This window comes from Amblyomma americanum, chromosome 7 (assembly GCF_052857255.1).
Source record: "Amblyomma americanum isolate KBUSLIRL-KWMA chromosome 7, ASM5285725v1, whole genome shotgun sequence".
NCBI lineage: Eukaryota > Metazoa > Arthropoda > Arachnida > Ixodida > Ixodidae > Amblyomma > Amblyomma americanum.
In genome coordinates, this window is record NC_135503.1 from 41321627 (window position 1) to 41348906 (window position 27280).

A 27280-nucleotide genomic window follows, 5' to 3' on the forward strand; every position below is an offset into this window, starting at 1 on the left:
ACGTTCGCCCGAAGCCATGCGGCGTATGCGAGAAAGCATACGAGAGTAGAAAGTCATTTTTCTCCAAGCTGGGAACTCGATTTACCATCGAGTCCCCGAGAAACGATGTGCTGAAAAAGAAAGGTGAAAAAAGGCGCCAGATACAAGATCCGCACCCTGACCAACTCCCACGCCAGTACAGCACCATGTCCAGTGCATATACTCCAAAGACCTTCAGTCGACCCTCAGCCGCGTTGTAACGCCAACACGTAAACACATACTGCAGCAAAAGTAGCATCTCCCTGCGAAATATCCGCGACAACAACCATGTTCCTGTCGGGCTGGGCAACATTATTTTTCTTTCTTTTTTCTCTGCCCACACTAATATATGTTTACTTGGCAACATGCGGATCCTGTCCACCGGACTCGTCTGCGTATTCATTATACGAACCCGAATGTTATTTCCTCCCCGTGACATGGCCTTCAGTATCATAGGCTGTCCGGCATCCATTTTCTTTTACCACATTCAATGTTTACGAGCTTGGGCAGGTAAATAATACGTTTTTCCTTGTGTCTCATTTAATCTCCGCCTGTTTCGGGAGAATCAGCTGGGTGGTTGATTTATTTTTGGTAGCGTGCGCAAGAGCCAGCCTGGATGGAGTAAAGTAATATGTGTGGCACGCTTTTCTCCGCACGCACGCACTCGTCAACAAACACGCATGCACACTCGCGAAGACGGGAGGTTACACCCTGCATGGCATAGCGAATTTGCCCGATCACATCGCTAAAGTTCCTGGCTTTCGTTTCAAAGATAAATGAACGGAGCATTGCACACAAAACGAACTAGGTAGACGAGAATATTCTTTTCGGCTACAGAAGTCTCAAACAAACAAGAACAACCCGCTATTTTTAGCGAAGTTTTTGACCAGAGACCGCATCAGAATATCTCCGCAGACAGGGACGCCATTTATCACGCCAAACTCGTTCTGTTGTAGCTATCTTATTGCACGCAAACCGAATAAGCCGCGCTCAAAGCGCTCTCCGCCAATGTCTGTATTCCTTCCAGCATTTTGTCACCGTGATAAACGGTGGCGATTGAGGAAGGAATCTTCTAAGTACTAAAGCCTGCAGATTTTTATTTAACAAAGCTGAAAGTTAATTTTGCTATTACTGAACTGTGAAATGTTTATAAACAGTACACTTGTGGTAATGTGACCTGAAGGCTATGCTATTTTGGTGGGCCGGCAGGAAGTGAGCGAATTTCACTGCTTCACCTTGTTTCTTTTTAAGCTTGAAAGTTATGGGAGGTAGACGGGTCACAAAATTTTGCTATTTTGTGACCTCGAAAAGAAGTTATCAAGATAATTTTGATATGTGCTTTTATAATCAGTTTGTGATTTTAGTAAGGGAGCAATTACGTACTGGCATCTACCCAAGTGCAGCCATACGGCTACAAGAGAAAGCTATACAGCTTTTTCAGAAACTTTGCAGTTAAAGAAAAACTTTTTTACTTGGGTGGATGCCAATCAGTAATTACTCCCTTACTACAAATCTACTAAACCTCGAGGGGATTCCCCTAAACATTTGACCAGTTCGTAATTTTATAAAAGCAGCGATACAAGACTCCCAGCTTTCGCAAACCTCTGCAGTCGTATTACAAACAAGGAGAAAAAGTAAAAGCTATGATTAAAGGAAGTAAATATTCGTTCTAGAGCGGATCAACTGGTTTACTTCGAGAAAAATCTGATGCCTTTAATTGATAACACAAGTGTTCGTCCAAGCCCGCCAGACACAGGCCGCCTTTGCTGGCCACTCGAACATTCTCACGTCTTTGGTCACTTCGAATAACCTCTGAAAAAGTTTTTGCGACAGTCTGTGAGCTGGCAAACCGTAGCCAATGGTACTTGGTTGTAAGCCATAGACAGTATCTCAATGCTTGCAGCGCGTATTTACCTTGGAACACTCCCTCTTTTCTTTTCATTGCACTGCTTGTTTAGTGGATGGTTTATGCTTTTCGCCAACCAAATCAATCTTTCATGCTTCGTTCTGTATGTAGATGGCAAACCGAAAGCTGGATGATGTTACTGCGTTTCATGTTTGCGTCTTGAGGGCTTGTGCAGCAGCGACTTATTGAGTTTCTTATTCTTCATATTAGTTTCTTATTGAATTCTTATTGAGTTTTGAGGCGCCAGTACTTGCTGGGCCCGTCACGTTTTTGATCAGCAATGCACGAGACTTCATCACTGCATTGTCTTCATGCCTCACACACGCAAGCATTCAGACACTTCTGGGCTATAACTGATGAGTGATGGGAAATTCCGAAGGTCGTGCGAATCGAACTGTAGAAAAAGCTTTGTGTGAGAAGCGTCACTTTGCGAAATTGTTCGTTCACATCGTTCTGGAATTGTTGCTACGGATAGGGGGATTCCTCGTCACTGCTAACGGGCCTAACAGTGAAAAATAATGGCCCTTGATTGAATGCGTGACGATTTTGAATTTGTTGTATGTACAGACATCAAGATGGTCACCGTGAAAGCTGGAATATAAAAATAGGCTTTGTATCAGTAACAGTGGCATTTAGCTTGAGAGTATTCTCACATTCTTGGCGGGCGGCTCACGACGGTCAGGTAGGTCTCGTACGCTTAGCGGACGGGACTAACCTAAAAAGAAGCAAAAAATAAGCTAAAAGTAATTTACAGCGCACGATAAAGGCAGATAAAGGCGGGCGATGTTACGTGAAAAGAAATAGGGTTCGCACTCCGCAGAAGAGATCATCAAGCAGGAGAGCTAAAAATAAGAAATCGCTCTTAGCGGACGAGACCAAACTGATGGCCTCAATTTCATGGTGGAGGTCAAATCATGGTGGTCTTGATTTAACAACCGAGAAAACATCCTTCTCTTTTTCTAACTGTTCTCAAGCGAATATATATTTCCTGTTGCGTTGTTAGAAACCTGCACTGAAACGCAGGACCATCAACTGAAAATTGGTTCCACGTCTTGTATCAATCAGTACAAACCTATTGCGCAAAGTGCCCGCTCGACAGTTGTGATGTGAACCCAGCAGTCACAGCCGAATCGTTTGCTTGATTCGGCAACAAATCAAAGTATCTAGACTCGTCCCGAAGCTCATTTCTGAATTTTAAATGCAAATTTGTTCCTCGTTGTATGATATCTATTTATGTTTTGGGGCGAGTGGTTCTTCACAGCTCTACCTCGTGTACTTCCGCCAGGTTCCTGTCCTCGTCGAAAGTCGAAGAACTCTCGAAAAACGTATTCGAAAATCTTCCAAGTTTAAAAGATGCGTAAGTACCACTGAACAGAATTGCGCTGATTTTGAGGTAATAATCTTTGGTGAGGATGCTCAGCAGCACTCGAAAAGCTAAAAAATTGGCAGTGGCTTAGCTCAGCTATGGCAGGATTTAAGTAGCGAAAGCTAAGTCACTGCTTGGTTAGCCTTGGTTAATTTTGATTGAAAGTCCAGGTCAGTCTGGTTAGGTGTTGTCACGTGGTTCGCCCCGCGGTTGGTCACGTGACCAGTCACGTGGTTGGTTGCGTGGTGCTGTGCGACCACGGTGGGACTGTGAGCACGGCGAAACTGCGAGTTCATGGCCAATGTAGCTTTCGCTACAAAACATTTTCCATCGCACGATTAAAACAGAAACTTGGGAAGGCGGGGAGGTCGCGTGAAAAGAAACAGTTTTCCAACTCGGCAAAAAAAATCGTCAAGCATGAGAGCTAAAAATATGAAAACTCTCCTTTGGTAGAGAACAGGTTTGGGCATGTTGATGATTCATTCTTAAGCGGAAAGTAATAGCGCACAAAGGAAGGCGGGAGGAGTGGCAAAAATAGAAAAGCTCTCTTTTGGTCATCACACACAGCTGGAAGCAGTAACGAATTATCGCTCATATGAGGACAGATATAAGACCTCGTGGTTAAAGCATTGTTGCAGCATTTTGGAGTATCTCGTATCGAGAGAAAAACTGTGTAGAACAGATAATTAAAACAGACGAAAGCTGCCAAAACAGTTTCATAGGCAGTAGATAGAATTATCGTGATGTTTATCATGTGCAAGTTCTCTGATACCAGACTACCGCAATGGTTCGTTTCGAGCATTGTTTAGATAATAGTTTGCTATCGTTGGGAAGTCCTGCCAGATTTACTGTAAAGTTGCTGAAAATTTTCTCGGTGTATTTACACTTTTTAAGCACCCTACTAGAGGGCAAGACTTTCTGAACCGTACGTGGAGAAGACCGAAATGCATGTATTCCTAATTTTCTCGAACACCAACTCTGAGAGTAAATCTGTGAAATCAAACAAAATTTGAGAGCACATTACGCTTAGAAAAGAATTTAGTGTCTCCATCTAGAAAAGTTTAGCGTTCCAAATTGAAGCGAACCAGCAAAGGAATAAATTGGTAGTGAGCATCTATGGCTTCCTCACAGCTTCTTTTAAAAAGTAATAATCGATAATAATCAATAATCAAGTAATAATCAAAACGATTTTGGCATGTCGGGGAGTGAAAACACTTCAGCGCAGAATTAAAAAAGGGTGACGGTTAATTACTGTTTTAGCAAATGATGAAAACTACACAAATCAGACTTCTGATTTCGACAGACTTTGGCTGAGCTGATACAAGAATTATGTAAAGAAAGCTTGTATCAGTGCTAAAAAAGCCTTCTATTACAAGCAATCAATACATGCATTCACCAGCCGCTTCCCTACTTCATAAGCGCTCCCTTCTAGAAAGTTGTCACTGGTGCAAGCCTCTTTATTCAGGTCTTGCACTGATAACTTCTAAAGGTGAAATTTTCTGCTTACCAGATATCTGCTTGGAAACGACATCGTCTGGCTGCGCGACTACACCTTCCAAGGGAGCAAGGAGTTAGAAAACCTGTGAGTACAAAACAGCAAGGCGAAAGTTCTTTTGAAGAAAACCATGGCCGTTCATTTCCGGGGGGGGGGGGGGGGGGGGGTGCGACAACAAACCCTATTAACCGATTATGAAAATAATGAAAATATATTAACACCAATAAAATAACGCGTTAATTTGGTGCAAATGTGTACGCATCCGTCTTTTTCCTCCATAGATAACGGACTTCTTCCCTATTCTTAGGTTCTGTCTGCTACTAAAAGCATTTTTCAATCATTACTCCACTCACAGGTGTTGCAAAACCAAACTTTCCCGTGGACAGGACTCTTTATGAATGATGTTAACTAACGTTGTGTTGAAATTTCGGATAAAAGTTTCTAAAAGTCCTAATATACCTCCGAAACCGTCTGACTTGGCGTGCCATAGTAACGGGTAACCCCTTCCAATCGTGTTGACCTTTAACACTTTCGTAGCAGGCTTGGCTGTAAGGAAGGATTTTTAAGATGTGTATATTCTTGAAAACTGGACCATTTTAGTTGCACTCATGTATTTCCAAACCGATAAAATTAAATGTGCTATTCTTTTCAGGGTTTTGTCTCACAACGCTCTGCGGGACATATCACCTGAAGCGTTCAGTGGCCTTGAAAACTTGAGCATTCTGTAAGTTTCTTGCATTCATGCGATGTTCATGAATCTCTGTGAGCATTATTTATATGCGAACAAAGCAGAAAAACGCAGTACATAGATGCTGCACTGCCAAATTCTATCGTCAATGTACGCTTCTAAAGCAATCCTTTAAGTCTCAAAGACTGAGTTCGCAAAATTAGTGTTCGCAATGTGAACGTGGCGTACTTTTGTAAGGATTTATGCAGGTATTTGAAATCGTGTCCGATGGAGATGATAGCAATAGAAAAGTTAGAGTGATATGTTTATGAAGCTTTAATATTACAAAGCGCCCTTTCCGCCAAATACCGCCGAAAAATCAGGTTAAAGGAAGGATGACACGGCCTGAGTTCGTTTCTTAGTAGCTGCCATTCGTATCACACTTCAGTTCAAAATATGAAAAGTAGCGAGTATATCAATCTTAAAAGTGCCGCTTTGATTACCGAAGTTGAACAGAGCCTAACTATTGGCGAGTCTGTGCGCCAATAGTTGTAAGGAAAATACAAACTGCGAAATGAGAATGTTAGTTGTTGAGGGGAGCATAGACTTCACTAGTGCAACCGCAACGACATCAATTGCTTTGTAAGGCACTCAAACTTCTCTGATGTTGCATGACTGTCAACTTTTGCTCACAATACCGTAATAGAGAGACAAGTGAAGGAAAAAGAGGGGCTCGTTTTGACATGCATGACGGAAGCCAGCAGGGACTGACATCAAAGATGATACGGTGGCTTTGTTTTATAGCTTGTGGTGTTCATCAATGGGAGATTAATAGGACAAATAGGTCAAAGATAACTGATTAGACAGCAGAAGAAAAGACTACCACATGCCACCGGTGGAATTCGAACCCACGACTTCCGAATTTCGCGTCCTGTACTCTACCAACTTAACTACGGTGACTGCTGTCCAATCTTCTGCTTTCGGGGGAATACATGAGTAGTTTAAGCGAACCTTGAGTGTTCGCAAGCGTCACCCTTGTCCCTAGCGGCGGACGTAGTACGTCCTGTACTACAGCGAGTTCCAGGGAACAACGTTCCAGAGAACAGCGAGTTCCAGGGAACAAGCTATTCCATAGCTACAAGGGCCTCGATTCTTGCAGTCTTGATGCCGTAGGTAGCATAAGAAGGTTCTCGCCCAGCTTCCGCCCTCAGCGTTCGACCACGTTCCTGCGTGGTACTCGCGGTGATACAGGACGTACTATGTCCGCCGCTAAGGACGAGGGTGGTGCTGGTGAACACGTTGAAGGTTCATGTTACACTACATATAAATACCCCCGAAAGCAGAAGATTGAACAGCCGTCTAAGTTTCTCAGTTGGTACAACACCGGACGTGAAATTCGGAGGTCGTGGGTTCGTATCCCTTCAGCGGCATGTGGTTGTTTTTTCTTCTGCTTTCTAATCAATTATCTTTAAAATATTTCCCGCGTTAATCTCCTAATAATGTAAGCCCCAAATATATAAAAAAATTAACCATCCCCTATCCTCCATGGTGTCAGTGACTGTTGGTTTCCATCATGTATAACCGAAATTGCTTTCTTCATCGGAAGCGTTCAATAATCAAATCTTTACGTAATACTAAGCTGATGACGGTCGCTAATAAACAGTCGCTAATAAAAAACCTTCAGAAGTGTTTCATGACCCATCAGGAATCTGTTCATGCAAGACAACAACGATAAACTTCGAATGTTAACTCAAACAACCTTACAGGGATCTCAGAAACTGTGCCCTCAGAAGAATCCATCCAAAGCTTTTTCGACCACTAGAGAGCCTAACAAGCCTGTAAGTAACGCATGTGCTGCGCAGTTAGCTCTTAACCTTTGCTCGAGTGTAGTTCCTTTTCTTGTTCTTTAGACAGTTCCAGGAGCTTTTCGAATCAATATACAGGCCATTCAGAGTTTTACTGTCAGGAATTTCTTTTTAAATGCAAGGAGCACTGTATAAAAGTTGTTTTTGTAGATGGGATATGCGCCCAGGCGGACGCAAACTGTGAGGATAACTGTCATCTTAATATCGGTAATTAAATAAACACAAATTAACTTTTTACTCATTGCAATCAGCATGTACATTTACATTGAAAACTTATAGATAGTAGCATTTCATGACTATTTCATTTTGCACAGTTTCAGTAACGAGTCTTTGTCCTGAGTTATGACTGTCTACGTTTCAGCCCAATCCATCTCATTACGAATGCGGGACCGCAGTACTTGGCATGAAGCTCCTCTTTGGTGTGACGCAGCTTACCAAAGATTCAATTGCGAAATGGTCTCTTATTCTTACTCGTAGAAGGAGAATGATTTCTGCAGTCGTTATATAATAGAAAATTATGCGAACAGCACAAGAAACGAAAAACACTTCGCTTGTAGGAGTCGTACCCATAACCCTTCTATATCGTCTGCGAAGCCCCGCAGGAAATTTTTCTGCGTGGATATGGTGTTCCAGAGCACGGTGCTTCCTTTGCATATTACCATGATGAGCGCCTAATCGGGCTATTTTTGCAGCCTATAGCGAAAGGCAGCATTAGGATGTTTTGCCCATTTGCTGGCACCTAACCCTGATTATAGTTCAACTGGCAGCTGCAGTCTCAAAAAATGTGTACCCGCATACCTGGTTTATGAAAGCAACGTACGTGACGTGCAGGGTGTAGGTTAGATTGATTTGCTTCGGGAAACTTCACTCAGAGAGGTTTTCGGGATAATTTCACTGAAAACAGAATAAACGAGAACACACCCTGGCAGGTACCGATCAAAATTGCAGACGCCGGGCCTGTGATAAAAATAACTACACGCATTGCAAACTTGATCTTGGATGCATGGGTATCCGTGTTTCAAATATGTTCAGTAGTCTCACATGTTGCGTTGAATCTGAGTGACGCGCTAAGTGAAAATTTCTTTCACGTTTCTTTCACTTCAAGTTAAAAAAAAACCTCCTACTTTTTTGCAGATGGCTTGACGAAAACTCCATTGAGACATTGCATCCTGAGACATTCACTGCTCTGAAAAGCCTCGAAATACTGTAAGCATTAGTTTGATAGAGCCTTTTTTTTCTAAATTTAAGATTTTTTTAGTAAGTTATGTGAGAAAACATTAAAAGTACTCGTTTGCTTCCAGATCGTTAACAAGAAACAAGCTCACTACACTTTCTTCTCCATGCTTCGATGGACTGTCACTACTGCTGACACTGTAAGTAAGATTTGAGTGCACCGCGTCAGCAGTGAAAAAATGGAATTGTCGGTAACTTCAAGTGTAAGCAGGTGCACTAAGTTTAACAAGCTGCATATAACACGAAGTTGTATTAGACCCGAAAACTCCCTCAAATGGAAAGTAAACGAAACGTGAGGAAAGAACGCTGACCTGTCAACTCTGAGGTCGTGTCGCACATCAGTGCAGTCAAATGAAAGCTGCAAACGCTTCGTCGCTGCTGTAAATAAATCAGGTCATGCAAGGAGAATCAAATAAAGCTTCTATAGACCGCGTGTGCTCAGGGGCAAAACGGAGCCCGGCAGCGCAACGCATAGCGGTAAAGCCTCACAACAAAGTACGTCGGATGACTTCGCGTTTCGATAGGCTGTCGCTCCAAAAACGCAATAGCGCAGCAAAGTTCCTTACGTTCCTGCTCCGTGCCATCTATCTCGGCTACGAAAGTGTTAGGTTTCACGGACGCCTGCCATCGCGACTCACAACTGGAGACGCTGGGTTTCGTTTGCTGGCACAAAGGAAACATGGATGAAGGCACCAGATTTTGCACTGTTCTGATAGACTCCGTGTCGGGGGCCACACTGACAACAGCGAAGATAAAGTCGGCCACAGTGTTTCACAGTAACCACAACAGCAATAAAAATTATGTTGCTCCAACGCCTTTCAAACACGTTTCACAAGAAGCAATAGTAAGATTGTCTGGCAGGTGTTGAATTTCACCGCACATTTCGAGCTGAAAGCGAAGCTCAGCATCGAACCTCTGGAGAATAGCGGGGAGGGTGAGCATCATCTGGGCTTCTTCGATGCTTTGTTATCACCGTGACTCTGTCTTCCTCGATGATAAGTGCGAGCATCTTCCTACCTCACTCTTCAACGTGAAGCACGTACGACGCCATCAAAGTTAGATTGCCCACACACGCTGCCTTAGAAGGGCTCGCTACTCACTCCTTCAAATGCTGCTAATGAACTCGGCAGGTGTATTGCTGCATTGGTCCCTTACAAAAATGGTCTAGAGACAGACTATAGACTTTTTATAGACTATATTGTCTTCCTATTGATATTTATTTTAATATATTCATACTCTAAACTGTCTATAGAAAAAATCTACTAAAAATCTATGGCCATAAATCTATAGTTCTTTAGATTGTCCATAGGATTTGTATTGCCTATATACTGTTATCTAGGGTTTGTGTACTGATATTCTATAGATTGTCTAGAGGATTTGTCTTGCCTATAGACTGTTCTTTACGGTTTGTCTACAGAGAGTCTATAGATAGGATTTGTATTGCCTATAGACTGTCTCTAGGTTTTGTCTACAGAGAGTCTATAGACTTTATAGAGAGAATTCTAGAGAATGTGTATAGACTCTCTAAAAAAATTTGTAAGGGGAGGCTGTACTGTGATCATGCAGGTTCCTTTGTCCCATCGCCTCAGGAACAGAGACGACTAAGAGCTATTCCTGGGTATCGCTCTTCAAAGAGCATTCCCGAAACTCGTCGCGAAAAGGCGAACGCTCGCGTCTGATGTTTTCTTTGTGTGCAGCTAAAAATATGCTTTTTTATTTATAAAGAAAACGAGTCTCACCTGCAATTGCCCTTGTCTCGTCGCTTTCAGGAACCTTGCGTACAATAAGCTTCGTATCCTCGAGACGCCATTTCTTGGCCTGGACGAACTGCTAAACATGTGCGTATATTAGTTCTCTCGAACCTATTTCAAGCCATTTTCTTTTTCTTTTTATTACATTGCAGCACTATAAAGACACGAAATGCCAGTGAATGAGAAGCTTCACAATTCGTTACGACTAACCAAATAAATCAGTTTTTCAAGCGGCTCGCATAACTTGCTACTAGAATTAAAGATTTAGAAACGTTCAATAGAAAGCAATAAAACAACGGCTGTTACCTGAGTGCCATAGCTTATGGCAGGAGCATATTTTTTACCTGCGTGGGCACATTCGTAAAGAAACAAGCAACACTGAACTTTATTTATTCAAAGACCGGAAAACATGCTGCACTTTAGATATATTCAAGGATAATGTTCGGAAACTGATGCAGTTCTTGATATGGTTCAGCAACTAGTTGCAGACGTTCATCTTTAGTGTATTGCAATCGCAAGTAACCTCATACTTCATATCATAATCAAGCGAGGGCTTTATGCATACTCTTCCTTTTGAGCTAAATGTAAATAGTGAAGTGGTTCATGAACACACAACCAAAATTCTTCGTTACTTCTTTAAAAAAATATTGAAAAGGAGCTGTCATTAGTGCCGCCGGATATATGGCAATGTGGTATATTACCCCACCAGGAATGCATCCCGTGGTACTTAATTTAGCGGTTATAAGCTGTGTTGAAATAACCTACCTTGTCCAACAGTTGCTAATTAAGAACTGTGCGAATAAACAACGCTGTAGTCGTTACATATCGTAACTGAGAGCTACCCTCGATCATCTTTTGGCCAGTGTTGCCAAGTGAGCCTGAAGGTTAAGAAACATGCGAGAGTAGGTTATTGTCTGGAGCGTGTTTGTAGGCCATGCTTAGTCTGTAAGATTAATTGCCTATATCGCTAGCCTACGTTCCAGGAATGTCAATGATGCGGCACAGTCGTGTAATTAGATTGCCGTACGTGCTACCATTGTCATCATCACTATCATCACTTATTAACCCTTAAAGGTCCCGTAGGGAAAACACAAAAGGGGGGGGGGATACAAAGTGTCCGACGGTCATACATATTAAAAGCAAACAAAATAGAAAAACTAGGCAAGGCAAAAGAGTAACAAATTAATATAGTCAATCAAAGAAAATGTGAGAGAGAAGCACAGAGTACACACTACAGTAATACAACGTGTCCAATAAAGAGTTTGATCGTTTGGTCGTTTTTCTTTTCAACTTTTCAAAGATATTATCCCCTTTCTGTTCACAGGTCACATTTGCGATAATTTCTCATTGCTTAATATTGCAGAGACCTGGAAGGCAACCATCTCGACTTTATTCCCACCGACACATTCCAGCCCCTGAAAAGGTTGCAGTCACTGTAAGTATCCCGCTATACGTTGTCCTGCCCAAACATAGAAGGTTTGACTTTGCTTACGATAAGAAAAACATAAGCATGAGGACACGAACCGCCTAGAGGTCATCTGCTAGCCACTCCCATGTTATGAACCATAGCGAGAAGATATCCCTTGAAAGGAGAAGTACATGACAGTAGCATTTTTTTAGGATTCATCTAAGAGGCCTAAAACTTGGAAGCTAACGAAAAATCTTGAAAGTAAAGTGAGGACGACATGGCGTTCTTTGCAAAGGAAAATGACTGCTGTAATTTTTAGAGCCAGAATGCGAGTCAAGCAGGCTATGGCGAAAGCTGTATTTAATAATGAGATAGAGCGGAAATTGAATGAACTTAGGTGGAACATCGAATGTGGGGAATAGAAGATAAGCAACTGTCTATAAGGAAAGCGGAGTTGTTTCCGTGAGAAAGAAAATGCAGCCGGGTGAACCCGTGTGCAGAGCGCAGATGTAAGGTGAATTTTGCTTTGATAAACGGTCCACGCCTGGCAGGACAGAATATTTGAACGATCGCAAAGGCGTTTTCTTGAATTGTTCTCAGTCCGTCATATAGCGCTAGCTACGATGATAATGAAGGCCCTTTTTCTGGGCCGTGATATCCGCCGTAGTGCAGTGTCCCGGAATAATGTCAAATGCCTCGAGCTATTTCACACGCATCGAAATTAGTTGGGCTCAAATAAAGATGGCACATAACCACTTACGGGGAGTAGCCAAGATACAGGCGGTGAATTCCAGGAAACAGACCTGTTTTGAGGAAAAATAAATAAATAAAACATTTGTGCATGACCTCTTTCAAATTTCAACTTCATCGCATGCGGCAGCAGCATCAGGAACTGAGGCCAGTTTTGTCCTCGCTATAGCAGAATCGCGTCAGCTGCTGCGAGGGGCGAAGCCCATTGCAAGAGGGTAAAATATTTGAGTTCAATAATATGCCCACTTCTTTTTCAGTAATATCAAGAAGAACCCCCTACGCAGTTGTTCGCCGCAGGTCTTCGCATCTTTGCAGAATCTCACGCACATGTAAGCATAACACCAGTGTTTACGTTTTTTTCTTCTATTTTTATTCAAGAGCCGGGTATCAAAGCATATTAGTTCGCACATTTTTTTTTCTTGGTCTAACTAACAGTGGACAATTGATTCATGTCAGGCGCTTCTTTTTTTGTTCTGTAAGAGAACTTGATATTCCAAAAATCATGGGATGGAATGCTTGTTTTACTGAAAGTAAAATTTAGTAACAAAAGACGCAGGGAAATGACCAGAGTGATGCACTGAGGTCGAACATCCCCGTAGCATATCCCCTTCTAAAAGGCCATGCTGCCACATAAAAGAATAGCAAGCTCTAGTTTAACCGCTTGCCCCCCTTCTTTGAAAGCACCGTCACGGGAGGATGCGCTAGAGGCAGTAATAGGAGTATTAGAACATATGAAAAGGGACGGAAAGGCAGATTGGGTGCATCGAGGTGTGGCTTTCACTCACTTATTGAAATATAAGTTCAAATCAGATCAGCGCGGACTATATATTTTTCTTTCCGCCCCTAAATAACTCTATAATAATTAATTTCTTCGGAAAGCACATACTGACCAGTTGAACAATGGTTATCCAGTTTAATTTTTTGAACTGCTAATACTAAAGAAGCCCTATAGACCAAATATTGACCGAGGGAGATAGGCAAGAATAAATAATTCACATGGAGACCTAATTACAACATGCATGCGCAACGTGACAGCGTTAGATAATGTTGATGCCTTTACATTGAGTTTTGAAGCATTCTTTCATGCTTGTGTTGGTGGACCCCTGCACGTCAGTCTACACACAACTGAGAATCTCTTCGGGTCACCTAGCCGATGGCTAGATGTCTCCCCGAAGGTGTCTAAACGTGGGCACTCGGACACAATGAAGATATACCGAAACGTATACTTTTCACTTTCAGTCTGTTGAGGTCGCTTCCGTTCCTGGGATTTTATGCGACAGACGACGTATTTTTTTCCCCGACAAGGCTTCTAGTAATATCGCAATAGTAAAATAAGAGGGATAATAAATAAATGTAGACAGAAAACTACATTTTAGGCACAAATACGGATGCCCGTCATCAAAAATTTATGGAACTTCACCTTCGCGAAAAGAGTCATTGCACCGACAGTCTTGCACACAGCCAGGAATCAGTATATGCAGAAAAATACTTAGTATACCAATTAAACAGCGCGCTAATATACCTGAAAAAAGAGTGCGCTCTTGATGCAAAGAAATTAAAATTCGCCTAGAATTCGTGTTCCGTAAATTAAAGAGAACGGGTGTACATTTGGAGCATTCACGCCGACACGTGCACAACAAAAGTGTTAAAGGTCATTAAATGCTAGTGGACAGTAACACAGGTATCCAATCATAGTTGCGGTCTGCACACATGGTCTCAACACGGTTTCTACACGGCAGTAAACTTAATGTTTTTTTACACAATAATTAAAGAAGCCACGCTCGTGTCGGCTCCTTTGGAAATAAACTTTCCAGTTGTCGTGCCCACTGCTTTTATGTTATTGGGTAGCGCACGAGTGCATGTCCTGCCACAGTACAGCATGGCTACATCGAAAACTCTTTACCCTGACGAAAACCGGCCCCATAATTGTGACGAGTTGGCACGGCGGGTAAAATGGCTGCGTTATTAAGCCTCAATAAGTTCATGGCCCTGCACGCCCACTGCTCTTAGCTTTATGGTCTAAGCCCACGTGTTGTTTTTTTCTCTCGCGGCCACCTCATTTCCTGCCCACCCTTCCGGCACCACGCAGATACTTCAGCGACTTCAGCATGTGTTCGATGGCGCTGCATGTCCGTGTTTGCGAACCCCGCGGGGACGGCATCAGCAGCCTCGCTCATCTCCTCGACAACGTGGTGCTGCGGGTGGCCGCCTGGATCGTGGCCATTATCGCCGTCGGGGGAAACCTGCTCGTGCTCGTCGGACGCGTCATGTTCAGGGAGCACAATGAGGTGAGCACTCTTCTCTTGTTAGCAGGCCTTACGCTTCTGACGAGCTATTTTCCCCGTTTTAGCCTACGGGCAAATGGAAAAGTAATCTCCCTTTCCTCTCTTCCCCTTTCTCTCTCTTACTCAGTACCTCTTTCCAAGTGTAGGGTAGCATACTGGGCGTCGCCTAGTTAACCTCCCTGCCTTTCCGTTCATCTCTCTCTCTCTCTTTCTTTCTTTTCCCGTTTCAGCACATCCTTCCTGTTATATGGACATTGTTTTATCTCGTCTTCTCCTTCGCCTGTCGGGAAAAACTTTGCTTTTTACCACTGCGACTCCGCCCGCCTTTTCTGTGCTGTTCGTTTTTTTTTTCTCCTTCCGTGCGTAGACCGACGCGTGTATTCTTTACCATCCCCTCTGGTGATGAACGTTGGATGCGGTATCGTGACCTTCCTGGCCCTCTTACAGCTAGCTTTGCCTTTTTACCTAAACCCTCTTGACTAAAGTTTTCAGTATTGATTCCCAGAAAACAAATTTTCCAACACGAAACGTTTACCTGTATAGCTTTCCTTTGTAGCGGCATGGCTGCGCTCGGGTGGATGTCAATAAGTGATTACTCCCTTATTGCAAATCTACTCGACGTTGGGGGATTCCCCCTAAAACAGTTGAGCAACACTTTTCCCACTTCAAGTTATTGGTCAATTCGCTCTCGCCATGCCATAAGCTTGCCGTACCGGTTGGGTGAATTGGAAGAGCGACTGCTCCGGTGAAGCAATGGGCCCGGGCTCAGACCCCGGACCAGGACGAATTGTTTTTAAGCCTTTGAGATAGCTGTGTAGCTTTCCTTTGTAGCCGTATGGCTGCGCTCGGGTTAATGTCAACGAGTTAATTATTCCCTTATTACGCAGGCCTAACGTAGAATCATCTTTAAGCAGAGCGAAACACAGGATGTAGTGGAAGAGACAAGAGCCGACACGAGCGCTCGTGTCGTCTCTTGCCTCTTGTTTCTTCCACTACGTCTTCTGTTTTGCGCTACTTAAAGATGAATTCACTCAACCTAGCCCAATTTTCTGTTCTCGCTAACGTAGATTTTCGTCGATATGCGCATCCGCGAGCATAAAAGTCATAGAAGCAAACCGGCCAGCGAGATCACTGCTGAATGAAAAACTTCTGAGCATATTAAGATAAATTCATCATTAACCAGCGCATGCTCCTTAATTGAGGCTCCTGCGCGAGCGCAGGTGCACTCGTTCTACATCAAGAACCTGGCCCTGGCTGATCTGCTGATGGGGGTGTACCTGCTCGTCATAGCAGCGCATGACGTACGCTTCCGGGGCGAATACATCCGCCACGACTACCGGTGGCGCCACTCGTGGAGCTGCAGCGCTTCCGGCGTGCTCTCGACCGTGAGCAGCGAGGCGTCCGTGTTCACGCTCACCGTGATCACGGTAGACCGGTTCATCTCCATCCTCTACCCGCTGTCCATAAAGAAGCGCACCCTGAGGTCAGCGACCTGCTGCATGATCTGCGTATGGCTCACCACATTTCTCATGGCTGCCGTGCCAATGCTCTGGCCCGACTACTACGGGGAAGACTTCTATGGAAGCAACGGCGTCTGCCTGCCTCTCCACATTCATGACCCTGGCACGAAAGGTACGCGGCAGTGCAAAGGCCGCTCATGACTAATAAGCCTAATAAGGCATGTATTGCCTCAGGGAAAACATCCAATCCTGTAAACTGAGTCTTGTGCCGTCCCGTCTAGTTGGAAACATGTAAAAGCGATCGGCATCCCCACATTTGTGCCAAAAGCTCTTTTACTTCCGCGCCTAAGAAGTGTCAAGGTTGTGCCTGTGTTCTCTATCGATATCAAAACGTAGATGATAGTGAGGCACATCAATTCTTCAGGACAAGAATTATACTCCTTGATATTAATGCCTTACTAAAGCTGAATTCATAGCATTGCTTTAAAACTCATTTTATTGTTTTCATATTGTTTTGCCAGTAACAAGCAGGTTTTAGTTATTTCCAATACCCTGAGGTGTGAAAAGCACCTGGCAGAAAAAAGACCTAGGAAGCCCTGAATTTAATTAGATTACACTAGACATTGCTTGTGTAGCAGGGACCGCCAGTGCATTTCTCAGCAATTCATCCAACAAATGTACAAGAGTCGCTTAGTATATTTGCGTCGTAAATCTTAATACCTGCTGCACAATTACATTAAGTTGTGTGACGCTACCGTCATAGTTGGCGTTGCTTTCTAGTTCACTATATACAGTGTAATTGGTTCATTTGCCATCACAACTGGAACAGTGGCCACAACTTATTTTATTTAATTAAAGGAAAGGGATGGCGTTAACAATAAAGAACGAGGACTGTTTGTGGCTTGTTCTCAATCTCCGTCTTTTATTTTCTTAAATTAATAAATAATTACTAATTAATTAATTAATTCGTTCATTTATTCACTTATTCATTTCTTACAGGGTGGGAATACTCAGCGTTCGTATTCTGCACGGTGAACACCATTGCATTCAGCTTTATTGCGTACGCCTACCTCAGCATGTTTGTCACAATTAAACACTCCAAGGTTGGACTGCGGTCAACACAGCAGCTGCATGACCGTGCCATCGCCAAGCGCTTCGCCTTCATCGTAGGCACCGACTTTCTCTGCTGGATGCCAATTGTCATCATCAAAATCATCGCTATTGCAGGTGCGTACTGCCGGCTGAGTTCAATGATCGCCCGGTTGTTTATGAGGGCTTGATAAATTGATAGGCCGATCATGAGAAGCATACGCGATACAATAGTTTCAGCGGAATAAAAATTCGGGGAGATAACCCGCACACAGACTTATTATCAAGCAAATCAATTTTTATATATACAGTTCGCACTGAGCGGGATACTCGCACCCAAAGGCGATAGAAACGCGTATATCCCAAGGGCTCGCGATGTGTGTCCGGTAACGTGTGGACTGTAAAGACGCTTGGATTACAATTATCGCCACTTGGCCGTTGTCGCCAGTTCCGGGTCTGTGTTCGCTCTCCCTGTTTTCTCTGCTAAGACTATTTCGTTTTGGAGCACGTTCTGTCTAGCCTTAAAGCAATATTGCCACAAACGCGCTCTGCTGACCTGCCAAGTGCTTAATGTGCGCGTCGCTTTGCCCCATAGCCTCCCGCCCGAAATAAAGTGAATCGGCTGATGTCGCTTTACAAAAATGAAAATTATAATAAACTTAACGTAATTTATATCACTTTTATTTTCTTGCCTCTCCGGGCTCTATAGAGGTCAGTAGTGACCACACGTGTCTGCGTGCACTGGTGCAGGTATTCCTATCGATGAGACCCTGTACGCGTGGGTGGCCGTCTTTTTGCTGCCGGTGAACACAGCGCTGAATCCGGTGCTGTACACTCTGACGACGCGGCTGTTCAAGCAGCAGCTGCACTGCTTCCTGGCCAAGCTCCGCGAGTGCCGTCGGGCGGCGGCCGAGCGCCACTCGGCGCAGTCCTGGTCGTCGCTGCCGTACGACCGAAGCTTCAAGCGCAACTTTCCTTCCACAAGCTCTGACGTGAGCGCCCCGCTACGCTTTCTTCGTTTCACTGCTTTTGACACGGTAGAGACCGACGCCCTGCGAAATCCTCGCTCCTCCAGCAGGTTGGTGGCAGCGGACCACATTTCACCTGGCGAAATCCAGCGACTGCGTTGCGCATTAAAGCATGAAATGCCTTCTACTCCTCGTTAACGCTAATTTCAACTCGAAAGTAACTGAGCGAAGCAGGGGCGAGGTCTCAGCGAATTTCAATGAGACAAAAGAGAGTTAGGGAGTAAGGTTTTCAGTTCTCGAAGACGTGCTTTGAGAAGACCACTGAGTCGTTCCCACGTCGCTGCACGCAGGTGCTCGGAGGTGCTAGCGGCACGGGTGGAGCGTGCAACGAATTTCGGACAGTGAAGACGACAGCGGAGTCCACAACGAAGACGATGTTGGAGACGAGGACGTGGCTTTGACTGTCTATGAAGTACGGCTTTTTGCTAGAACTACTAGAAAGCATTTCATGCTTTTTGATCGCATTGAAACTAGAGGTTTATATGTGTCCCACGTAGCTCCAGGCAAGGATAATCAAAACTGACACATTTTATTCATTAAGGCCGGCACTGTCTGGACCCCGTAGAGTATCTGTTACGGGTCCAATTGGACTTATTTTTCGAACTGCGGCGGGGAGTTTGAAGGATGCTTGACTTCCGGCACCGGTTGGCCCGGTATTGCACTACCTCCGGGATCGGCCTTGTCTTTAGCTCGTCTTTCCTATCCTGTCTTTCTATCCCATCTTTCAACTCCTACTATCTGCACGTGGTAGCGATTGTGGCTCGTCTTGAGCCAGTGAATTGGCCTGTGCACTTTCCTTTTCTTTCTTCCTGGCAACAACAGATAGACAGACAGGCCGGCAATATGTTTATTTAAGCCTCTAGCACTGTTTCTTACATCAAAGAAATGAAAAAAAAGGTCCCATTGTCTTCCTGTTGTCAAGGCCTGCAGAATCGACCGTAAAGTGCTTCCCTTAGTGTGGTTAAAGCGACGTTGCTGTAAACAAGCAACAAGAAAGCAACTACATCGAAAGAGGTGACAGCTTTGATGTGAGAGACGCCACGGTGGCTCAGTGGTTATGGCGCTCGGCTGCCCACCTGAAAGACGCCGGTTCTTTCCCGGCTGCGACGGTCGAATTGCGATAAAAGGCGAAATTCTAGAGGCTCGTGTACTGTGCGATTTCAGTGCACGTTAAAGAACCCCAAGTGGTCGAAATTTCCGAACCCCTTCACGACGGCGTCCCGCATAGGCTGACTCGCTTTGGGACGTTAAACCCCCATAAACCATAAACCAGCTTTGATGTCGGGATGTTAGGACTTGGCTTAAACTGTGTAACAAATACGGTTCTTGCTAGACGAGCTAGAAAGTCTTTGATGCTTTAAAATAGCAATGAGTGAGAGACTTATTCGCTTCACGTAACACCACTAAAAGATAATAAAAATTCACACTTGTTTTTCATTAAGGCTGACAATGTGCTTATTTGTGCGTGTGCCACTCTTCTTGACAAGAAAAGAAAAAATGCCTTATCGTCATAATTTTTCTAAAATACAAGATGAGAGAGAAGAGCTTGCTCGTGCTTGTGTCATTAAAGGAAACTTTCTTTAAGCAAGCAACTACAAAACGACCAAGTGCAAATAGATGATAGCTTCGATTTTAAGGTCTTGAAAAGCCATTTAAGAGGCAGAAAAATTGCAAGCATTCCTTTTTATGTACTCGTAGGAAGTGCGCGAATACCTGGTGACCGCTTGACGGTTGGCACTTACTCGAGCAGGTATCGATTGCGTCTTCGTAAAATTGTGCGTAATGATAACCGCCAGTGAAAGACTCCCTCGGCGCACAGAATGTTCAGCAAAGGCACTTCCGGGAGTGATTTACACTTCGCGCACTTTCTAAAATCAACGAGTCCAATTTCGCAACTAGGATGTTGTTTCAAAAATCTCCTCGTCAAAACCATCTGTTCAATTTCTACAACTTCCAACATTTCTGGAACTGTTGGTGAATCTCGGGTGGCTAAAGGAATAGGCAACTTTAATCAATTTTGTGGTGGTGAAGTTCTAAAAACAGCGTAGTAAATTTTTTTTTGCAACCTGTGTCAGATTTTCACTTTCCCTGGCTCGGGTTACGTGGGACTCCGTACATTTGGGCTTTCTCTCTGTTTTCAAAACAAAAACTTATGAAAAGTGAACACGATCGTGCATTTCGTAAAATTAAGACGAGTTTTTTTCCTGTCATGCCGCTGTGTTTGTACGGTGCGTGTATCACGTCGCAAGTTAGGCCGCGTCCCTTAGACTGTTTTTGTTGTGACCTTAAACAAGGGCACGAAAAGAAGAAACTCGCATTGGTGGTTTGTTTTATGCCCCACAATGTGTAAAAGGAATACCTGATCATCGGCCCTGAAAACTCTGTAGCTCGTGACATTTAAAAAGAAAAGAAAAGGTACATTCCTGTAGCTCTTTAGTTATGGATGGCACTAATAGAATGCGAGTGATCGTAAGAATGCATGGGATATATGACGAACTTGCTGGACCACCGAAGAGCAGGAATATGCAATAGCTTGGCTTTGTGTGAAAATTTTGAAGACGGAGGCTAATTCCGAGGCTGCATTTGGGGGTATTTCAAAGCTATAAGAACTTACTGCTCTATCAGTCACTTTTATGATTTGAGTCTGAATCGCTGCATTTAAATTGAAGATAAAACAGGTAGTAGCAACGAAAGTGGACATTTTCCTTGATGTGTTTTGTTTTTATTTGTGAATAAAAAGGAATAATGCGCTTGGGAGGAAGCAATAAAATTTTTAACTGCACAAAAATGCGCCTCATATAAAATTCAACATGAGAAAAATGAAGTAAAATGCTAAAACTCGCAAGAAAATGCCGCAATTTAAACCCAACGCGAAAACTGGAATAATCCGATTCTAAGCTGTTCGTGTAACAAACAGCGAGCAGCAAAGAGAAGAGAGCGGGCCGCTCGCAAACCAGAGAACTTTACACATGAAAATTTCATTACAGCTCTGAGACAGGCGCTGAAATTTGAAGGATGAGATGACTTAGCTTTTGTTGTGGGCGCGCCGTGGTGACCTTAGCGTAAGAACCGAGGAAGAACATGTAGGCGAACTTAAACGAACATTTGCGAAACTTCCACTCACTCCCCTGTGCCTGCGTGCTGCGCTGCCAGCGGAACAGCGCATGAGTCAGCACCAGTGTATTCGTAGTACCGGATCATTAACCGACCAGAAAAACTCGTTTGAGTTGCCTTATTTCGGGAGCATGCAGAATGTATTCAAGAAAGCAAAAATTTTGCTCACCAAACCGCACTAAAACCTGTCGATAAGCTGCTTAGTTTTCAATACACGCCGCAGTGGATTCGGCTCTTAGACATCCTTATTTCAGGAACAACTCCATCCATTTTTTTTTCTCAAATTCAGCGTGAATTGACGAGACTGCTGCAATTAAAATAAGACAACCTAGCTGCATCTGGACTTGCTTCTTTCACAGCTTGCGCCTGCGCTCTTATTTTAAGCGTGAAAAATAGTCGCTTCCCTTGCACAATAGCCAACTGCGTGAACTTCCTGCTTGTTAAGCTCTCCTTTACTCATGCTTTTGTGAACCGCGTGAACCACATCTGACGCATGTATTCTTCAGATATGTTCTCCGTTAAACATCAAATTATTATTTTAGAGGAGAATTAAATCTTGTACTGGAACAGGCACTCCTTCTACGCTATCAGTGTTACTGCTAAAAAAAAATGCCCAGTTCTCCAAAGTGACCGCAATGCAGTAGAAGTAGTATAGTGCTGCAACTTGTGGTCAGTGCCGCTCTATTACGCAAATTACTTGTAGTGTCGCCCAAATGACCTGAAGGCACTTGTGTGAACTTTCGTATTCGCTCTTATTTGAGGTTTAGCTTGGTAGTGACCAGGAATTAAAAAAAAAACCTTAATATCTGCCACCTTTCGGCAGCTTCACCACGTCGGTGCTGGTGGTCCAGTCTCGCATGAACGTAATCACCAAGTCCCGCGCCCGCGTGATCCTCGCGCCTACGGCCGGTTTGGACAGCATTCTTATGGCCCAGGCAATGCGGCAGAAATGAATTAACTGAAGAAGGTATCACAAATTGAACACAAAGTGTGGTTCGGGATTGAATGCAGATAATTTGCCTCTCATCTCGTTGCCTGCAAAGACAGGCAACTACGAATCTAGGAAAGTTGCGGTGGAAAGTGTCGCTTTGTAATGCAGGCCGTGGAGCGAGTGAGTGCTGTGAGCATTTTATTCACGACAAACCACGTCTGATTCGCGCAGAAGACGGTTCCAGTTGGATCACATAGGAGCTTGGCAGAGTGCAGTGGCAGCTTCGAGATGTAGGTCACCAGTGACTTGTCCCACTAAGTGAAGTCACAGAATACAGCGATGCCGTGTAAATGTACGCGGGCGAGAAGGAAGGGGAAGGAGGAGGAAGAGGGGCAGTTTTTTAACGCGAGTTCGATTCAGTACGTGTGTCTCGCATCACGGCGACCACAACGGACCTGGCCGCTGGGAAATGCCAGACGAATTAATAGCGTGGTGCGCTATTATGCATAGACTGCGGGAGAGAAAGCCCAAAAATTGTTCACGAGTGCATTGGAATGTTCAGTTTTGAGCATTTTAAGCTCTGGAATAATCCGCCTTGCACGCCCCTGAGTGCTGCACGCGACCAGGCGAGATGTTATTGTGTGAAAACCCTAAAGTTTTGCTCGCTTGCGTTCATCCCTTTTCGTAGCTCACGTTCGGATCCGTGAGGCCGTCGTCACCACAAGGGCCGCGCTCAGCACACACTCCTTCGCGACGCCTTGCACCGTGCGAGGAGAGTGCGCCGTGTGCCACGGCCCTGCACCGGCACGAAGACTTTGTGTAGGAAAGCGGCGTCGACATGCCGGCGGCAGACCAGACTGGTGAGTGCGTGGTGCGTACGGAATATGGAACCCGAAAAACGTAGCGTTTTTAGTCATGTATATAGTCACGATGTACTATCGCGCTCAATATGAGTTGCAACGCGCCGTCACCGACCGGAGCTGGAGCGCTCGTCTACATCCTCCAACAATCGCTCGGAATTCTGGGAAGAACTGCCATTCCAGGAAACGACCACACTCCCTCTCAGGAAACAGCTTGGTATAAATGAAATGCATTCTATTTGACTGCGGTATTGTACTGCATCCCAACTACCATCGATAAGTTCGTGTTCGTTATATATTTCCTGTTATTGATAATAATAATAATAATAATAATAATAATAATAATAATAATAATAATAATAATAATAATAATAATAATAATAATAATAATAATTGGTTTTTTGGGGGAAAGGAAATGGCGCAGTATCTGTCTCATGTATCGTTGGACACCTCAACCGCGCCGTAGGGGAAGGGATAAAGGAGGGAGTGAAAGAAGAAAGGAAGAGAGAGGTGCCGTAGTGGAGGGCTCCGGAATAATTTCGACCACCTGGGGATCTTTAAGGTGCACTGACATCGCACAGCACACGGGCGCCTTAGCGTTTTTCCTCCATAAAAACACAGCCGCCGCGGTCGGGTTCGAATCCTGTTATTGGCCCAATTGCCCAATTAAGAATTGAAGACGAAATATTTGAAACAATTCAATTTCAGCAAACAAATTCTGTGAACACGTTTTACTATAGTGAAACGTGTTCACGGGATTCGCTTGCATGAAATTGAATTCAGTTTCAAATATTTCGTCTTGAATTCTTAATTGGGCCAATAACAGGAAATATATAACGAACTTATCGATGGTAGTTGGGATGCAGTAGAATACCACAATCAAATAGAATGCATTTCATTTATGCCAAGCTGTTTCCTGAGAGGGAGTGTGGTCGTTTCCTGGAATGGCAGTTCTTCCCAGAATTCCGAGCGATTGTTGGAGGATGTAGACGAGGGAGCCAGCTCCGGTCGATGACGGCGCGTTGCAACTCATACTGAGCGCGATAGTACACGGTGCTTTCTTAACCTTTACTGATTTTTATTTTAAGAACTATATGGGGATGCATCGGTACGGCCCTGTTAAGCAGGACTGTACAGGAAAGCGGACATTGTGTACCTCTTAAAGATGAATAATTAGACGATTTGTAAGAATATTCACAGGGAAACCAGCCTAAGAACAGCCAGCCAAAATGGCGGTCCGAGCTTCGGTCACCAGCACAACTATCTCCCACCGTGCGCTGGTGGTGAGGCTGCCGCCTCTGCATATTTTCCTCTTTACAGTCTAATTAAATAAAATTGGATAAAAAAGTGGATTCCGATAGAAACTAAGAGTAGCAGGGAGAGGGGTATAGGGGGGGAGGGGGGGGGGCAGAAGGCTAGTTGGGCGGATCGGATGAGATTACGAAGTTTGCAGGCAAAGGGCGGATGCAGCTGGCAAAGGACAGGGTTAATTGGAGAGGCATGGGAGAGGCCTTTTTTCTGCAGTGGGAGTCGTCAGGCTGATGGTGATGATAACTTAAATTACCAAAAACTCTTCTTTATTTTTGATTTTCGGAAGCAAGGTTATATTGCTGAATTGATGGCCGTCAACGTCTAAGGGGATCCCTATTTTAAATTTGTTTTTTAATCGGCAATGTGTTTTTAAATATCAAACGTGAAAAATACGCATTAAAAAGCCGGTTCAGATCGCTTTGCCGCATTTAATATTTATAAAATGGCGCCTCTTGCACGTCTGAAGCATCGAGAAGAGGCGCAACTAGTGTATTTGATGAAGTAGAAGAAGTGAAATTTATTGTAGCCACGATAACACGCGCAGCGAGGCAATTTTATAATTAGATAAGGTGGAAAAGCCGATTGGAAGCGCTTTCAAATGCATATTTTTTGCTCGCGATATTTCAAACCACACTGCCGATTAATAAAATTTAGAAACACGACGCATCTTCTACTTTAACGATCATAAATATCTCAACACAGCCATGCGCTTCAAAATAAAAATGAAAATAGTTTATTAGTTAATTCAAGTTCATTAATCGCGCATTTATTAATCTAAACGAGGTACATTAGGTCCTCCTTGATGTAAAATCCGGCTCAATATTCCGCACGGGCGCAACTCTCACTGTTTTTAGTTTAAAAATCTGTAAATATTTTAAAAAATCACCCTTTATAGTGTAGGCCAGTAAAGCCAACCAGCAATATTGAAAAACGCCTTTTAGAGGTATAACAAGTGTTGTGTCATATTAATACTGACATCTTCGTCCTGTAGTATCGCACGTCAGTAAACAAGAGAAGCATATTAAATATTAGATTGGTGAACTAGGTTTCAGTACAGTAATAGTCATCCTGTAACGAACTTTTTTACGCATTTAGGCACTAAATTTCTACTACCGCTGTAGAACTCGTGAGATGTTCTGCTAAAGTAAATGGTTATCACGTTCTAGGGTATGCGTGCGACTCGAGAGGAAAGGAAAATTTTTTTTAAAGTTTTGGTGAGCTTAGAACTGCAGGTTTTTTTTTTTTTGTTGCCCCGCAAAGTCGTTTCAAAGTATACAATCTGCATATATCACAAATTCATCTTCTTGATGAGAACTTTTTATGTGTGTTTTCTTTACAGGGTGCTATCGTTTCAATTTGGTTGGCCTTTTTTTTCAATCGACAAAATGAGATATTTTACCGACGACCACACGGCGAGAAAGCCTCATCGGTGCCCTCGATGAGTACTCGACACCAAGCCCCTCTGCCTTCAACGCTATCACCACCACCAAGAATCTTCCTTCCTACGCACAGCGCAGTCAGCGATTGTAGCCTTTCAGCCAACCGGCTGCATACGAATATTTGTCTCTGCTCATGTGGATTTCACACTCGCGTGTCAACTCTTCTTATCCATGTATTCTTGTTGACATTGACCTCAGCTGTGTCTCAAGTGTTCAATTTTTAACAGAGCTGTGTTCTCAACAGTTTAACTATTTTCCTATATAATGTAAATTTTGCGTCCAATTGACCAGTGTGTGCACTGCCTAAAACTATTCGAGTTATCAGAAAGGCGTTTATCATGTTGTGAAGTCAATTTATTTGCACTTGAAGGAACGAGTTTGTAAAAACTACCCGATCGAGCAGTCACGAGAAACTGTAAAATGCACATGATTGCTTAAACTTTTTTTCATCAATATCTTACTCCCGCTCTATGTTGGCAAGACCTTCGTACAAGAATAAGTTTAAGTGTCGACTCCGGACCCTGCACCACTAACCATATGGCTCTTCGATGTAGTTCGCATGAGCGGCGCTCAATAATGACATTATCACGCGTGCTTTATGGTGCCTATCTGCCTGTAATAATGCTCGTTGTTATTTTTATATAATGGTCTATTGAAACGTGTATTCTGTGACCGTCATTTATTGATGTTCACTGTCGTGCGTACAAAGTTTGCGTGTGTTGCTTGATGTCACATGTACATGTCTCTTCACCTGTCATTACTGTCTGCCCCATCATAATCGCTTTGAATCTGGGGCATCGAAATGCTGACACGCACAATAAAAGTGATATATCGATAGTTTTGGGAACAAACATCCAGAATCCCGCTCTATAGCGCACTTGTTACCACTCTTTGCATTTGTGAGCAAGGCAGATGCGCTCGTGTGACGTCTAATAAAAGAGCCTGCCTTTTTTCGTCGGCACTATCACTCTTTCAGTCCGGTATCTCACTTATACGTGGGCTGCACCAGAGTCATATCTACCGCCATATGTGAGACCAGTAGCGTGGTGGAAACCTACGTGTTTTTCTAATTCGCTTATCCCATTTAATCTAACCTGCACTGTGTACTCTATCGAAACAACTATGTATACTTACTAAGGGGAAACACTATACACAAAGCATTTATACGTTCTACCCAGGCCTGCAATTATTGGAATTCACAACGATTGCGTGGAGCGAAATAAAATAACACGACTTGCTTTGCAACGCTCACCACCCCACCAGCTTTTTAAGAACTTAGTAGGGCTATGCATGTGCATCATTTC

At 43.7% G+C, this 27280-nt stretch overlaps 1 protein-coding gene across 2 annotated transcripts in view; it reads left to right on the forward strand.

Annotated features, from left to right (window-relative positions):
• Nucleotides 1-26950, forward strand: part of LOC144097062 (uncharacterized) — a 94169-nt gene extending 67219 nt beyond the window's left edge. The window contains exons 7-22 of one of the 2 annotated variants that reach the window (XM_077629848.1): nt 3210-3281; nt 4801-4872; nt 5438-5509; nt 7219-7290; nt 8452-8523; nt 8619-8690; nt 10320-10388; nt 11665-11736; nt 12717-12788; nt 14549-14747; nt 15965-16376; nt 17204-17431; nt 18044-18285; nt 18612-18733; nt 23055-23226; nt 25877-26929. In XM_077629848.1, coding sequence (XP_077485974.1) covers nt 3210-3281; nt 4801-4872; nt 5438-5509; nt 7219-7290; nt 8452-8523; nt 8619-8690; nt 10320-10388; nt 11665-11736; nt 12717-12788; nt 14549-14747; nt 15965-16376; nt 17204-17431; nt 18044-18285; nt 18612-18722 — 1837 coding nt within the window. In that variant the 3' untranslated portion in view covers nt 18723-18733; nt 23055-23226; nt 25877-26929. Of the gene's footprint in view, nt 1-3209; nt 3282-4800; nt 4873-5437; nt 5510-7218; nt 7291-8451; nt 8524-8618; nt 8691-10319; nt 10389-11664; nt 11737-12716; nt 12789-14548; nt 14748-15964; nt 16377-17203; nt 17432-18043; nt 18372-18611; nt 18734-23054; nt 23227-25876 lie in introns of both variants that reach the window. The other variant, XM_077629849.1, reaches the window with a different exon arrangement.
• The last annotated feature ends 330 nt before the right edge of the window (nt 26951-27280 follow it).